Below are 14,125 nucleotides of genomic sequence, written 5' to 3' on the forward strand. Positions count from 1 at the left end.
TTCTATTCTCATCTCTGGGGAGTCAATGTGTCTTTTGTTTAGCCATCGAGTGTTGAATAAATAATTCAGTTCAGCCCTGGGAACAGAGAAAGTAATTTCATATTCTCCTTGTAACTATTTAATGACTTCCTAAAACATTGATAACCTAGCCCTGCCCAGCCTGCTGCCGTGCTATTTAGCCATCAGTAGTGACGGTTAAAACATTCCTAAGAGGTGATGGGTTTTTTCCTTTTTTGGACTTTGTTCTTTTGAACACCTAGTAAATCTCTTTTAAAAAAACAAACAAACAAACAAACAACCCCAAACCCAGTTGTGTTAATTTTCATAACAGTCCTTTAAGTAATGGGGGCGGGAACCAAACTAAACCCAAACTTTCTCTGAGTCCAGTTTTGACACTTTATGGATAAGCCCAGCAAACTTCTAAAATAACTGATCTCATAGCTCTTATGTAATGTGAATAAAGTATTAATACCGCATACAGGCAACTGTGGAAATAAATATTTCATTTTCTCTAGTCTTTTTTATAGCTTATTTAGACTTTAAAATTGTAGAAGGTCAGTAAGAATGGATCCAAATGGAATCCAAATGGAATTATAGCTTTAATTTGCTCTACAGATTCTAGCAACCTGTTAACACAACCTTTCTAGAGTTGCACTCGAGTACCGCTAAATTTTGGGTTCTTTTTTACTTAGAGAGTTACTAATTCCCATTCTCATTTACTTCCTGTAATTCTGGTCGAATTAAAACACTATGTAATAACAGCTGATTTGCATCAGCCTGGCTATAAGCCTTAGCCTCATAGTTATTTACGTTCTGTATGAAAAAACCCAAACCTTTCATTTTTATAAGTTATATTAAGTCTGGGATTGCAAAGTCGAAAGATTACATTTGAAGTTCCTTGATGAAATGGTGGTGCTGCCTTGGCATTTGGCAGCCTTTGGCATAGTGTGAAATTAATTGAAGGCAGTATATCAAGAATATTACCGGTCCATAGCATTCTCTGATACTGTCTTTTTGCCTCTTTAAACTGTGTCTGTTCTTCATATACGAGGTGGCTGAGGCATCACAGTTGCAAATAAAAACTTTTTTTTTTTTTTTTAATGGGATAAATTCCCTTATGAAACTGGAGTCCAGTATAGCATTTTGACTATGACTATGACCTATAACTTTTACTGAAAGCTCTACCCTTTTTAGCCATTCAAGCTAAAAATCTGAAGAAATGAATGACATTGTGTAATGGTCTAAATCTTTGCACTAAGGAGCACCATATTTCCTAGCCGTCATTTTAATTGGACATGTCAGTTAACATGAGGTGCCCGGAGAGAACCTCTTTGGATAGGATTAAGATTACCTAATGAAGTGTTTTAAGTCTTAAACCTTCAGTTGCTGATGGTGTAATCATTTCTGCCTGTACTTAACTGTACTTAATCATTTCTGCCTTTTTCTGTCTTACAATCAACACATGCACAATGTGATAAAAACCAGGCTGTGTGTTCTAGCAAATAGGAATGCTTTAACTTCTCTGAGAAGAGTTTCCACACCTAAAAATACTGCATGTGTTATGGATATCCAGCCTGAGAAGTTGGGCCTGGGAAGAACTTCGTGCCTGAGTTATCATTTGCTGTCTGCATCTTTACCAACTACCAAGCATACAGTATTTTTAATTGCCAAAGTTAAATATGTCTGTTATCTCGTTGTGCTTAAGTTGTGGAATGTCGAAGACCAGCAGGTACGGTACTGTTTTGTGTTGGTAGCTTATTTTATTTATGATCCAAATTCTTCTAGTTCCCTTGAAAGTCATTGGATTTTTCAAATATATTTCTTTCTTGCTCAGATTTGAGTAGAATGTTGTATAACCTATTTTTTCCCAATTTAGAAAAATGAAGAAATGTAAACATTGCAGGTATGTTAAATACTTCATGACTATGTCTTGTCAAAACAGCTGTTTTCTGCCATTAAAATAACTTTTGGAACAGCAAATATTTGATTGTTGCTATTACTGATCTGTGCATGTGAAGGGCAGTGGTTTAGGAATAGATTTCTAAAGGGTTTATTCTTAAAACCAGGTAAATATCAAATGGTGATGTAACGAAGATATCTTTAATGACATAAAATGGTCTGAAGTGCAAGCCCTTGTACTTACTGTGTAATCCATCTTGAAGAAAAATTCGAAACAATATACAAATTTGCGAAGTTGATGTCCGCTTTTTGGCAGTATTAGCACATGCTTTTTAAACACTTACAGAATGTCTCTTACTGAGTTTTCTTTTTTAAAAAATCTTTAAAAACTAGAATGATAGTGGTTTTGTGAGCTTTTTAAAATGCATGTATCTTGAAAAAACTAGAGAACCATATTGGTTGAAGACTTAGACCCTGAAGTCGTCTTCCTTCTCATTCTCCTTTCCCCTCCCTCCCTCCCTCCCATCTCTGAACTGGAAAGTAGGAAGTGTTTGAATGTTAAACTTACTAAAATGTTACCTTTTGTGCACCTGAATTCACAGTAGAAAAAATACATATGAATGGGTTTTGGCAGCTGCAGTTCTCTAACAGCTTCTTTGTTCATTGTTCCAAATGTAATCTGCAAATCCAGCTATAAATTCATTCATGAGTATCTTCTTTGCTGCTTGCAGTATTTGTACCTGTATAATTACACAATTATGCTCTCATAATAATAATAAAAATTACAGTGGCTTCTGGAACGATGGCATCTCAGTTAAGTAACCTGAATTGACATTTTGTTGTTAATTCAATTTAGAGCTTTTTCTCTTTACACTCGGAATTCTCATAGCAGTGCCACTATAGGAAATGGTGAAGTGCCAAGGAGCACTGAATTCCATAGGAAACAGGTTTGGGAAAAATATGCATGGTCTTTGATACACAGAAATATTTGAATTTTAGTATTTTTTTCCATAAGACATTTTGCAGGTAACTATGGTATCAACCTAAAAATAAAAGTGCTTACGTTTGTCAAAATCAGTATTTGCCAAGAATAGCTTGATTTTTAGGTCACTTCTCTGAAATGATCTAGATGGTGAAAACTTTGCATTTTTGAATCCTATATGTGCTATATACGGACAAAGCAGTGTTTGGATTTCCTCCCCAAGACATAAAAAGAAAGAAAGAGAGAAAAAAGTTGAAGCTGTTTGTTCTAATGTCATGTTTGCTCATCACTGTTGAAGTTGCGATTTCCATTTCAGCGCTAGTGTCTGTGATAATTCGAGTACCAAGCTCATCGCTTGCACTGTGGTGCTGACTTCCTGTCCTAAACAGAGACCCTCTGAGTAAAATAGCCTCCTCAGAACTGGGGTTATTGGACAATGTGCTACATTTAGTGACTGTTCCTCTTTTTACTTAAATTGTGCAGGATGGAGGCTTCCTGCCTAGAGCTGGCTCTGGAAGGTGAGCGCCTGTGTAAAGCAGGAGATTGCCGAGCTGGGGTATCTTTCTTTGCAATGCCTATTTCTACTTGCATGAATATGCAAAGGCCTTGGAATACCATCACCATGATTTAACTCTTGCAAGGTAAACTTGAGTCTTTCTTTAACCGTGTTCTCTGTCTCATCCCATTCTTGTAGAGACGAGCAGTTGACTGTTCATTTTCCTACCAAACCCTGCTATTAATACCGGATAATGAGTGAATGTGGTGATGGCAGAGGGGTCTGGCAGGTAGCTTGATTGCCCTTTAACCTGTGAGCAAATACTTGGTCTAGCGCCATAATCTTAGTACTGAGGCCTCAACAGGTTTGCGGGTAATTAACTGGCTTCTTTAAATCCACCCTTTCTTTACCCTTTCCTGTTTCTAAAACTCAGTCTTTCTGGTTCTCCAGAATGTTAAGCTGTCTCTCCTGTTAACTAGACAGAACTCATTCATGTTTCTCGCTGCGAAACTCACAATATTGTGAAATCTAAAACCCCTATGCATTTCATATGCTATTTATGCATCTGACTTTTAATGAGTGGGTATAGATCCAATAAAAGACAGAGGCACCTAATGTATTTAACCTCAGTTTAGGCACGTGTCTATTCACCCTGCTTTAACCTGCCCAAGTGCTGTAATCTTGTGGAAACTTGTTTTGTTGTGTTATTCCCCAAGTATCACAGTCTGAGTGGTTCAGTGGTGGTCATTTGCCATAGTCTCGTTTAGAATCTAGACATGTGGTGTTACCTCCGAGCTTTCTGGGAGAGCAGTATGTCTTGTTAATAATACAGAACTATGATAGTCAAGTAAAATGCAGAAACGGTTAAACCTCTCTGTCTAATGCTGGGACTGTCTTTCTACATAATCATTAAGAATTTTCTCTTCATTCTCTTCCTAAAAGAAGTGAGGTTTTTTGGTTTGGTGTTTGGGGTTTTTTTTAATACTAAGTAGCTGATCAATACCATGAATACTAGCAGTTGTACAAACAGCACCAACAAAATTAAATGTCTGTAACCACAGATTGAACAATGTTTATCTGAGTACATTTTAGATATAAAATGAATACATATGCATTTATGTGGTTGTAATCTGCTTTCATAAATTCTTCCGATTGTCTACCACACCTTGATCATCTGCTTGGTTTCAAATTACACGCTGTTTACTTGGTGCTTTATTTCTGCAATTTTAGGACAATTGGAGATCTACTGGGAGAAGCTAAAGCTAGTGGGAATCTGGGCAACACCTTAAAGGTACTTGGGAATTTCGAAGAAGCCATTGTTTGTTGTCAGAGACATCTGGATATTTCCAGAGAACTTAATGATAAGGTAAGAATTACTTAGGAATCTGGAATTAAACTGGTAATACATATTACTGAACCCTGTTGTACGGGTAATGAGTGTGCCAACTTCCAGAGGGAAGTAAATACTGAATATTTGATTATTTCTTCTAGACAGTAAGATAGTTGTGAGAGAGTTGTTTGCACCTGGAAGACTGCAGATCCAGATTAATAAATACTACCCTGTTGTGTGGGTTAGGGGTTTTTAAAATTTAATTTTTAATGATAATTGGTCTTCAGAATTATTATGTATCTTGCACCTCAAAAGGAAGTAGTATGCAAAACAATTTGAGTGGGTGGGTGGGTGATAACATGTTCAGAGTGGGCAGAGCATGTGTTGACAACTGGGTAACAAAATTTTTTTCCCAACTGTGGATTGTACTAATAGTTGTTGTGACACAAGACTTTGAAGCATAAAATTTTAATGCCTTATTTTACTTTTGGTTAGGTTGGAGAAGCCAGAGCACTGTATAATCTGGGAAATGTATATCACTCTAAAGGGAAAAATGTAGCTAGTGCTGGGACTCATGATCCAGGGGAACTTCCAGATGATGTAAAAAATGCTTTACAAAAAGCTGCAAATTATTATGAGTAAGTAGTAGCTTTAAATGTTGTGGACTGAGAGGATGTGGTTATCTAGGCTGTAAGAGTATTGGGAGATTTGTGGTGGCACACTTCTATTCAGAACAGTGGTACCTGTGAATTTTTTCCCTTTTAAACTGGAGAGTGCACTATTTTTTTTGTTATGCCCTCATTTTTAGTGTACCTTTTATTACCTGCCAAGTCCTTCCCTTACGCTAGAATCCAGTAGTACTCTTCAAACCAGACTGAGACAACAACAGGACCGGAGGATGCTTGTATGTAATGTAGCTCTAGAACTAGAAGCAAGCACATCAGCTTAAGTAAGAATGCAGTTAAGTTTGGTATCTCACAGGAAATGTTTCCTACTCAGTGGGAGATTCATGGTTGCATAAAGGCCATTAAAATAGGCCAAAGTAGAATACCTCTACCTTTTGCCTTTATATAAATGGAAAGATTTTTTTAAATTATTATTTAAAAGTGAAAAAAAACCTCTTAAAGTCACTATTCTTCCCTTTCTCACTTCCCCGAAACCAGGGAAAACCTGACAATAGTAACAGAGCTGGGTGATAGAGCAGCACAAGGACGTGCCTTCGGAAATCTGGGAAACACACACTATCTTCTGGGCAACTTCAGGAGTGCAGTTTTGGCCCACGAACAGGTACAACAATGTCCTAGTAAGGAATTCTGCTCTAGCAAAGTATCACCGGTTGCTTCTCATCTTAAGTACATGTATTGTGTTGGATCTTGTTGCAAGCTTTTTAATGCGAGTCTTGAATCTTAATGGCACAGCTTCAAGTTTGGCTGTTCTTTTTGAGCGTTGTTGGCCGAAAGAACAGATGTAGATGTACAGCAGAAAAACCATGAGCAAGCATTTCTGTATGGAAATATATGTTACAAAGTACAAAATTGAGTAAATAATGCAATTATTTCACATTTTTAAGCGTCTCCTAATTGCAAAAGAATTTGGTGATAGATCAGCGGAAAGAAGAGCGTACAGCAATCTTGGAAATGCCTACATATTCCTGGGTGAATTTGAAACCGCTTCTGAATACTACAAGTTAGTTGACTGCTTATAAATACAATTTATACTCTTCCCGTATAGTTCACTTCTGTTGTGCCTGGTACTTTAGCTCACTGTAGAATAGCCTTCTCTTCAAAATATACTTAGAAAAGAGCTGCATTTGTTTAGCAAAAATGCCATTTTTCCCTAGTTGTTTAACTATTCCAGTTCTTTTGAGGGAGGGGCAGCGTTAATATCTCTTTTTAACTTTTTTGCTACTTTAAATAGATTCTTCTCAGCGCTGTACACATCTTACTGTTCATACGCATTTATTCCCCTTTATTCTAGAACCAAGCCATTACTGCCTTAGCTCTTAGCAAGTTCTCGAATGATCTGAGTAACTTGAATATACCTGCGATGTGCGGCTGTCTCGGGTATCCTCACTAGCTGAGACACGTGGTGCACGTCAGCATGATTTTACGTATTTTGTCTGTCTTTTCAATCAACTTTTTTTCTTCATCTCTGCACCACTAAGCAGTTGCTGCTGTAACCTGGGAAAATACAAGCTCGCCAAAGATACAGTGTAGGTGTTACTAGTATCTGCATGGATTCCAGAGCTTACCCATTCTTTTTGAAAAGGGAAAAAAAGCCTCAGTACTGAGCAGATTCCTCTTAGCACTCAAATTCTTCTTACCCAGCAAGGGCAGGCTGGCTTGGTGGTTACAGGTCTGTCTTGCTCATGTTGATGGAGAATATACAGTATTTATTCTAGTGCTGGTACTAAATTGTTTCAAGTGCATATCATCAGGAAAACCACTATAAATTATTGATAAAGCAATAAATTAAAACTAGAAGGTGCTGTTTGAGGGATCAGTCTGCTGTCAAATAAAGTAAATGGAAATAGGTTGCAGTGGAGGGGAATGAGTGGTAGACAGACACTTAAAATCCTGTAAGAGTTTGCAAGACAGTAGTTTATTAGCAGCGAATTTGCCAGCCTGGTGTCCTAGTTTGTTTAATTTGTATAACTAACTTCTGGTTGCGCAAGTACGCTTTTAAGAACGCTTCCTTATGGTGATGTTTGCAGTGACTAACCCTTTCTTTCAGGAAGACGTTACAGCTGGCTCGACAGCTTAAGGACAGAGCTGTGGAAGCACAGGCCTGCTACAGCCTGGGGAACACATACACTTTGCTTCAAGACTATGAAAAAGCAATTGATTATCATTTGAAACACCTTGTGATTGCTCAGGAATTAAATGATAAGTAAGCCCCAAGAGATTTTTTTAATGTATGTATGACACTTAAACCAAATCCTATAACCTCCAACTCCGCTGTCATTGTTCTGTACATGACAGCTGAATTAATGTGAATTCCCTGCAATGCTGGGCTCCACTTTTCATATGGGGGAAAAAAATTACCCATGAAAGTACTGCAGCTAGTAAGTCTGAGATGAAAGAGGAACTGATGAATGACTGTCTGTATCTTCTTCTGTCAGCATCTTCTTTGTAAATTAAGGAAAAGAAAACCTCTTTTTTTCATGACTTCATTATAATAATTTTGCATGCCTTCACAAGAATACATCTACTTTTCCATAAATTAAGATGGGAAGGGATGGGGAAAGGAGAATAATACAGTAGCAAGTAATGCGTGTTTTATTGTGCTTTCTGAGGCCTTTTTTATAATGTTGGGTACAACTAAAGTTTTTTACAATTTTAAATATGCTACTTCTAACTCAATAAGCAGAATATACAAAGCATAATAAGGCATGCAATCTGAGGAAGAGCAAAGTATGTTAAAAAATGTTCCGTGAACTTAAAAATTAAAAACTTGATTAGATTTGCTTATATTCCTGGTTATACCCGGATGACACTCCTCTAAATGCAATACTTAGTGTGTTGGTGTTGGAATGGTTTCTGATGATAGCCTTTTTCTTGGCAAAGCGATCTTATTGTGGAAATATTATGAAAACCTGACCCCTAGTGTTCAGCGAGTAAAGGTATAATTGAAAATGGGTTTATTATTTTCAGAATTTGTGAAGGAAGTGCTCTGGGAAATCATGACCAAGCTATGCATTTTGCAGAAAGGCACTTGGAGATTTCAAGAGAGGTAGGATTTTCACTCTGCGTATGTTGGCTGGTGGGTTTTTGCTCTCGCTTACGCAGTGATTCATGGAGGTGTCTCCATGCATGTAATTTTGAATACTGGAATGGATTTTGAGTGATAGCTGATTGCAAATTACTTCTGCCATGTCTCACTGCAACTAACTCCTTAGTTCTTGTGCCACCTCTGATAACACCAGCATGGAATTCAAGTTAATAGCCTAGCAGAGGTTATTGTAGGCTTTGTTGTGTACCTTTTAGTTTATACATACTTCGTTAAAAATAGGATTCTCAGTTTTCAACCAGGGAAACTTTTTTCAGCCTTTTTTTCCCAGAAATCTAGGGGACAAGGTTTGCTTTATATTTGCCTATGTGTATTGTTTGTTACAGCAATAGAACTGCTCATTTTATTTGGTTGCAGGTAGGAGATAGAAGTGGAGAACTCACTGCTAGACTTAATCTCTCAGATCTTCAAATGGTTCTTGGATTAAGCTACAGCACAAACAACTCCATGTTGTCAGAAAGCCATGTGGTAGATAACAGTTTGAATGGTATGTGCCTGTTTCTGCAGTATGTTCTAACAGTGAACTTCAAAAATAATCTGTTGTTTGCATTGTTTTCTGACTATAGATGGTTGAGTATGCATGGGTTGGTCGTTTTTTCCCCACCAGCAAAAAAGGGTTCTTTGCAGTGTTGGACCTCTTTAGCTCCTCCTTTTCTAGAGGATTTACACTGTGAATCACAGGTTACTGCTTAGTTTCTTCACATGATGTTTCTAATTGTTCCTTTTTTTTTTTTTTTAAATGAGGGAGATTTATCTATTTGCTGCCAAATTATGTGTCTCCTTTTTTTTTTTTTTCCTACCATCTTAGCGACACGGGGGGTTATATAGTAGAACCCAGTTCATTTGATGTTCCTTTGCTCAAAGATCCATGGTCCTTCCCTTGTGTCCCGTGAAAGCAACTTGTGTAGCTTACATTGGTGTGGTTTTGAAGGCTGCTTATACTAGTGGTTATTTATTCTCTGCTAATATATTCAACTGCACCGTTTTGGAACTCGATTGCTGTACCTTGGACCTTAGATGCGTACAGGCACAACTGTGAAGGTGACACCATAAATCTTAATGATAAAAAGATGAACTTGATTCTTCCTTGAAGGTACCAGACCAAGAGTAGGACGCCGCCACAGTATGGAGAACATGGAACTTATGAAATTAACACCAGAAAAGGTTGGCACTTTTCCTTCTTTCTGTTCTGCTGGTGAGATTGCAAGGAGATGTTTCTAAGGGTTTTTAACTTCAACAGTTATGAACAGTTAGGAGTTTTATACTTAACACCTTTGAAAGAACTTAGCAAAATGTTAATGTGTCATTTGCATCCCTTTTTAATTTAGTTGATCTTAAGAGTTAGGTAAAAGCAGCTCTAACAATTCTAACAAATAATACTTCTGTCATATATAATGGTTGCAGCGGCTTGTGGAAAGCTTGCTTTATTCCCCTCACAAATAAGAAAGAATGGGGTTCTGTAGTGTGTGTCGAAGGAGTGCCTTTCATCTCCTCTTTAAAAGTGGTTTGAGGGTGCAGTGTGGAAGTGATTCCGAGTAAAATTCCCAAGCTTTAGCTCAGCTGTTCTGAACACTTTTTTTCTTTGGTTACAGTCATTTTATAGGCACTTAAAATACATGTGTTTTTCACTTTGGGATTTCAACCAGCTTGCAAGCCATCAGGAGTTTCAACGTCCATTTTGAGCAAGGATGCTATTTCTGAAATGCTAAAACTGAGTCACAGATAGATAGGTAAAGTAACTGCCCCCCCAAGCTCAGAGAAATCTCTTGGAGCTGGGAGTTCCTGATTAAGATCCTTGTACTAGTCTTTGAGAGACTTTTTCAAATTCTGCCTGTAAACGGTGGGCTGGTAGTTCTACAAAAATTACTCCAGTGGCAGCCTGAAATTGCTATTTTTCCCTCCATACTGGGATAGCTAATTCCCATCTCTTCAAGTGATGCAAAGCCTGCCATCACGTTTATCAAATAAGAAATCAAATCTCGAAGATTACGCCTGGACAGTTGGTACAGCTGAAGTCAGTACCGATGCTCAAGAGCCTCTTTGTGTACTGATTTGAAAAGACCTTGGGCTTAGTCCAGGGTGATTTCTCTGCAGGGAACCTTGAAGCTTTTGGCCAGTATCAGCTGTATTTTCTTACGCCCTAAATCTGTTTATCTGTGGTACCTTTTAAAAATACATAGTCTGTGCCCTAAATATACTAAAATGTTTCATGTGGATTTTGTAATAAAGTATTAAGCTAGTATTGCAGCTTAGCTCTTACAGAGGGCTTTTGTTTCAAGATAGTCATTGAGTATGCTCTGAAAATTCATCCCATAAATGTCTTTGATATATAGTACAACATATGACAGCAGCATTATGGTTTGATTGTACAGGATGCCATCTTCTCAGAGCTGGAATCTGTGTGCTGATCGTAAATAAGCCTTTGAAAGGCAATCCATCTGGGTAGGCAGTGTCGCTGCAAGATTGGTGACTGTTTGCAATTTGAGTCGAGGAAAAAAAATGTGGTTTTACTCAGTCACTATAAGAGTTTGTCAGTTGTAGATAAAGCTGTCAATTTTGTGGAAAATTCTGTTAGTTTAGAAGAGAAATTGGGGAAAATCGGTCACGTTGGTAAAGCTATCCATTCTGTTCTTCAGTGAAATGAGATGGTTATTCCTGTTTGCTCCCGTGCTGGCATTCTTCCCCCTCTTCCTTTTCAATATTTTCTGGGAATTTTGTGTGTATCAAGGACTTCATAGAAAGCTCTAACCCTTCGGTAAAACTACAGATTTTTGTTTTCTTTTTTTGTCTTCTTTCCAATTATGTCAGGTTGGAAATGCCAGCTGTGTCTGTGTTCTAGCATTCACATTAACTACATTTCTTGCATTCGGGAAACTTCAGTGTGTTTGCTTAAATGTACTGTTTGACCATATTTTAATCAATCGTGCGTCACACTACAGTTCAGCTGTAAGACTGATCGGTAACAGTACTAACCTGCTTCCGGTAGCAAGAGCTCAAAAATTACATGTCAAGTAACAGAATGAACGCCTAGGTTTTCACATACTTGTGGTTAGATAAATGAAATAATGCAAAGCTGCTTCATTTTGCGGAGGAAAAGCAGCAGCAAATAAGAGGTAAAAGTATAGGTAACTTAAAATCAGAAGGCTTAATTTCATGACTCTTGTTTTCTTAGGTTCAGAACTGGAACAGTGAGATTCTTGCTAAACAGAAACCACTGGTTGCCAAACCTTCAGCAAAACTGCATTTTGTAAATCGACTAAAAGGCAAAAAGTACAAAAACGGCACCGCTTCCAAAGTTTTGCAGGATGCCAGTAATTCTATTGATCATCGACTTCCAAACTCTCAGAGGGTAGGTTTGGCGAGCTGTGGAGATCATAGCCTTTACTAATCTTCGTCTCATCAAAATTATGGAAAACCCGTTCCTGCAACTGTCCATTTCAGTTTTACTTGATTCAAACACTGTGGCTCTGTAAAACGATGCAGGATCTACCATTCTACAGCTGTCCCATTGGGTGGTGCTGGCTCTAAGCTTTTCCTACTATTGGAACATTTTTTTCCTGGTGGATTTTCTAAAGTGACAGCTTTGCACATATATTTTATTTCTAGTCTCTTCTAGACCCTGCTTCTCCAAACTTAAAAAAAAAATCCATTTTTTTTCATTCAGACAGTGGGAGATATTTTTGACATATTTTTTAGGTTATTGCACTCTTGTCAGAAGTCAGGTAAAAATAAAAGAACACTTGATATAGATGACACCATAGACCTGAGGGAGACAATGGAAACGGTTCATTGCTGCTCTTGTTTTCTTCTTCAATGGGCATTTGGGGCTTTGGTGGATTCATGGCTGAGGAGCAGTAACTCCAGTTGTACTGATCAGAGTACTGTTTCTTTCCATTTCAGAGAATGAAAGTTTCTAATATTTTTTACCTTCCAGAAATGCTTGCCATATTATTAGCATTTCCTCTTATGATAAATCTCTGTGTATAGAAACGGATGACTAAAAAAATTCATTTAATGGATTTTAGATACGCAAATAGCAAGCATATTACTGGATTGAAACTGTGATGCAGTTGTCCTAGTTTTAGGTACTCTTCAGTTCAAAATACCCCTAACTCTTCTCTCCTCTTCAGAAAAACAGTCGAGAGACAATGGCAGATGAAGGGTTCTTTGATCTGCTGAGTCGATTCCAGAGTAACAGGATGGATGATCAGAGATGCTACTTTCAGGAGAAGAACAGATTCTCAGCTGCTTCAGTGGCCACATCTTCTACTCCACCTAAGACAATGAGAAAATGTAATTTTTTTAAAAGTAAAAATCGGTATCTGACTTCAGTTCCTGCCAAATACTACTTTAGAAATGTATTTGCATGCAATACTTACAATGGAAAAGACCTTGTTTTGAGGCTAACTTGTTTTCTTCCTTCCCAGCCTTTTCTACTTCTTTAGTCTCACCCCACACAGATGAATTTCTAGACCTACTTGCTAGCTCACAGAGCCGCCGGCTAGATGACCAACGCGCTAGCTTTAGTAACCTACCTGGACTTCGTCTTAATCAACACAACAGTCAGTCAGTTCTGGGTCACCTCATGGCAAGTAACAACAGAGAACTGGATGATGACTTCTTTGATATATTGATAAAATGCCAGGCAAGTTTTTTTACAAAAATCTTCAGATTCTGAGTCTTTGGGGATTTGATTTGTGCATCCTGCTATTTAGTTTCTTCAAGTAAGCCACTACGTTTATCATGTATTTTAAGATACAAATTGATTTGGCAGATAATGAAGAACACAGAGAACAAAAAAGTAGGAATTTTTTTTTCACAATTTATTTTTTTTGTTTTGATCCCTCTCCCCCCAGATTATCCAGTCTCTAGTAAGTGTAATTTTGGTATTTATACCATGTTAACCATCTAAAGTAACAAATGCTGACAAGGTGAAGGAAAACAAGTGAGGCTATTAAAAGGAGCATGTAAAATGATTTTTAGAAAAACCGTTTAGGAGGGCACCTGGTATACCAGGAATCCTAACTTATCAAATGAAAGAATTCAGTATCAAAGGTTTAGTGCTGATAGTGATCATCATTCCAATTATGTTAAGTTTAAGTAATAGTTCATGGCAAAACACAAAGTGAGGTGTCTGTTAGAGCATGGTATATATACCAATTAGACCAAAGAGAATTTGATTAAAAAGACTTGGTGTTTTACCTGGTGGGTTGATAAGCATCTCAAAATACAAAATTCAGATACTGAGTTCTCCAAAGGTAAGTAAGTATGTTAGCTTGGGTGGGAGGCAGCACCTGGAATTGAGTCTACAATGACAGTGTTCGTCAACCTGATGAAATACCATGTTCTGTTTTAGCAGCTTGTCTGTTTACTTCTTTGACTTGAGCAAAGAACGTAGAGAGTAATATGATAGATTTTGTCTCTTCATGTGCACTTTATGTAGCAAATGTAACACAATGACCATGCTTATTGAGAGAGGAATGGAAAAATGAAATCCTCTCAGTCTTGGTGGATGCTACCGCTTTAAACAGATGCACAAAAGGATAGCTCACTCTTGAGACTTTTTGTCTCAAAAATGACTCTGTCCAAGGTCCGTCCTCTCTTCGTAGTGAACACTGAAAAGCCATGC

The 14,125-nt window shown here is 37.7% G+C and overlaps 2 protein-coding genes across 2 annotated transcripts in view; one reads left to right on the plus strand and one right to left on the minus strand.

Moving 5' to 3' along the window:
- The window catches only part of GPSM2 (G protein signaling modulator 2), a 24,548-nt gene that overhangs the window by 8,184 nt on the left and 2,239 nt on the right, over positions 1-14,125 (plus strand). Inside the window, 13 exon segments of the mRNA XM_009639067.2 lie at positions 3,365-3,447; positions 3,450-3,522; positions 4,608-4,743; positions 5,203-5,345; positions 5,871-5,994; positions 6,278-6,393; positions 7,441-7,596; positions 8,361-8,439; positions 8,854-8,983; positions 9,590-9,660; positions 11,669-11,845; positions 12,627-12,789; positions 12,924-13,141. Of these exon segments, the coding sequence (XP_009637362.2) occupies positions 3,365-3,447; positions 3,450-3,522; positions 4,608-4,743; positions 5,203-5,345; positions 5,871-5,994; positions 6,278-6,393; positions 7,441-7,596; positions 8,361-8,439; positions 8,854-8,983; positions 9,590-9,660; positions 11,669-11,845; positions 12,627-12,789; positions 12,924-13,141 (1,669 nt within the window).
- CLCC1 (chloride channel CLIC like 1) overlaps positions 12,683-14,125 on the minus strand; it is a 15,520-nt gene continuing 14,077 nt past the window's right edge. Inside the window, 1 exon segment of the mRNA XM_009639075.2 lies at positions 12,683-12,771. The gene's annotated coding sequence lies outside the window, so the exon portion shown is untranslated.

The sequence above is a fragment of the Egretta garzetta genome, unplaced genomic scaffold (assembly GCF_000687185.1).
Source record: "Egretta garzetta isolate BGI_Z169 unplaced genomic scaffold, ASM68718v1 scaffold655, whole genome shotgun sequence".
Taxonomy (NCBI): Eukaryota; Metazoa; Chordata; class Aves; order Pelecaniformes; family Ardeidae; genus Egretta; species Egretta garzetta.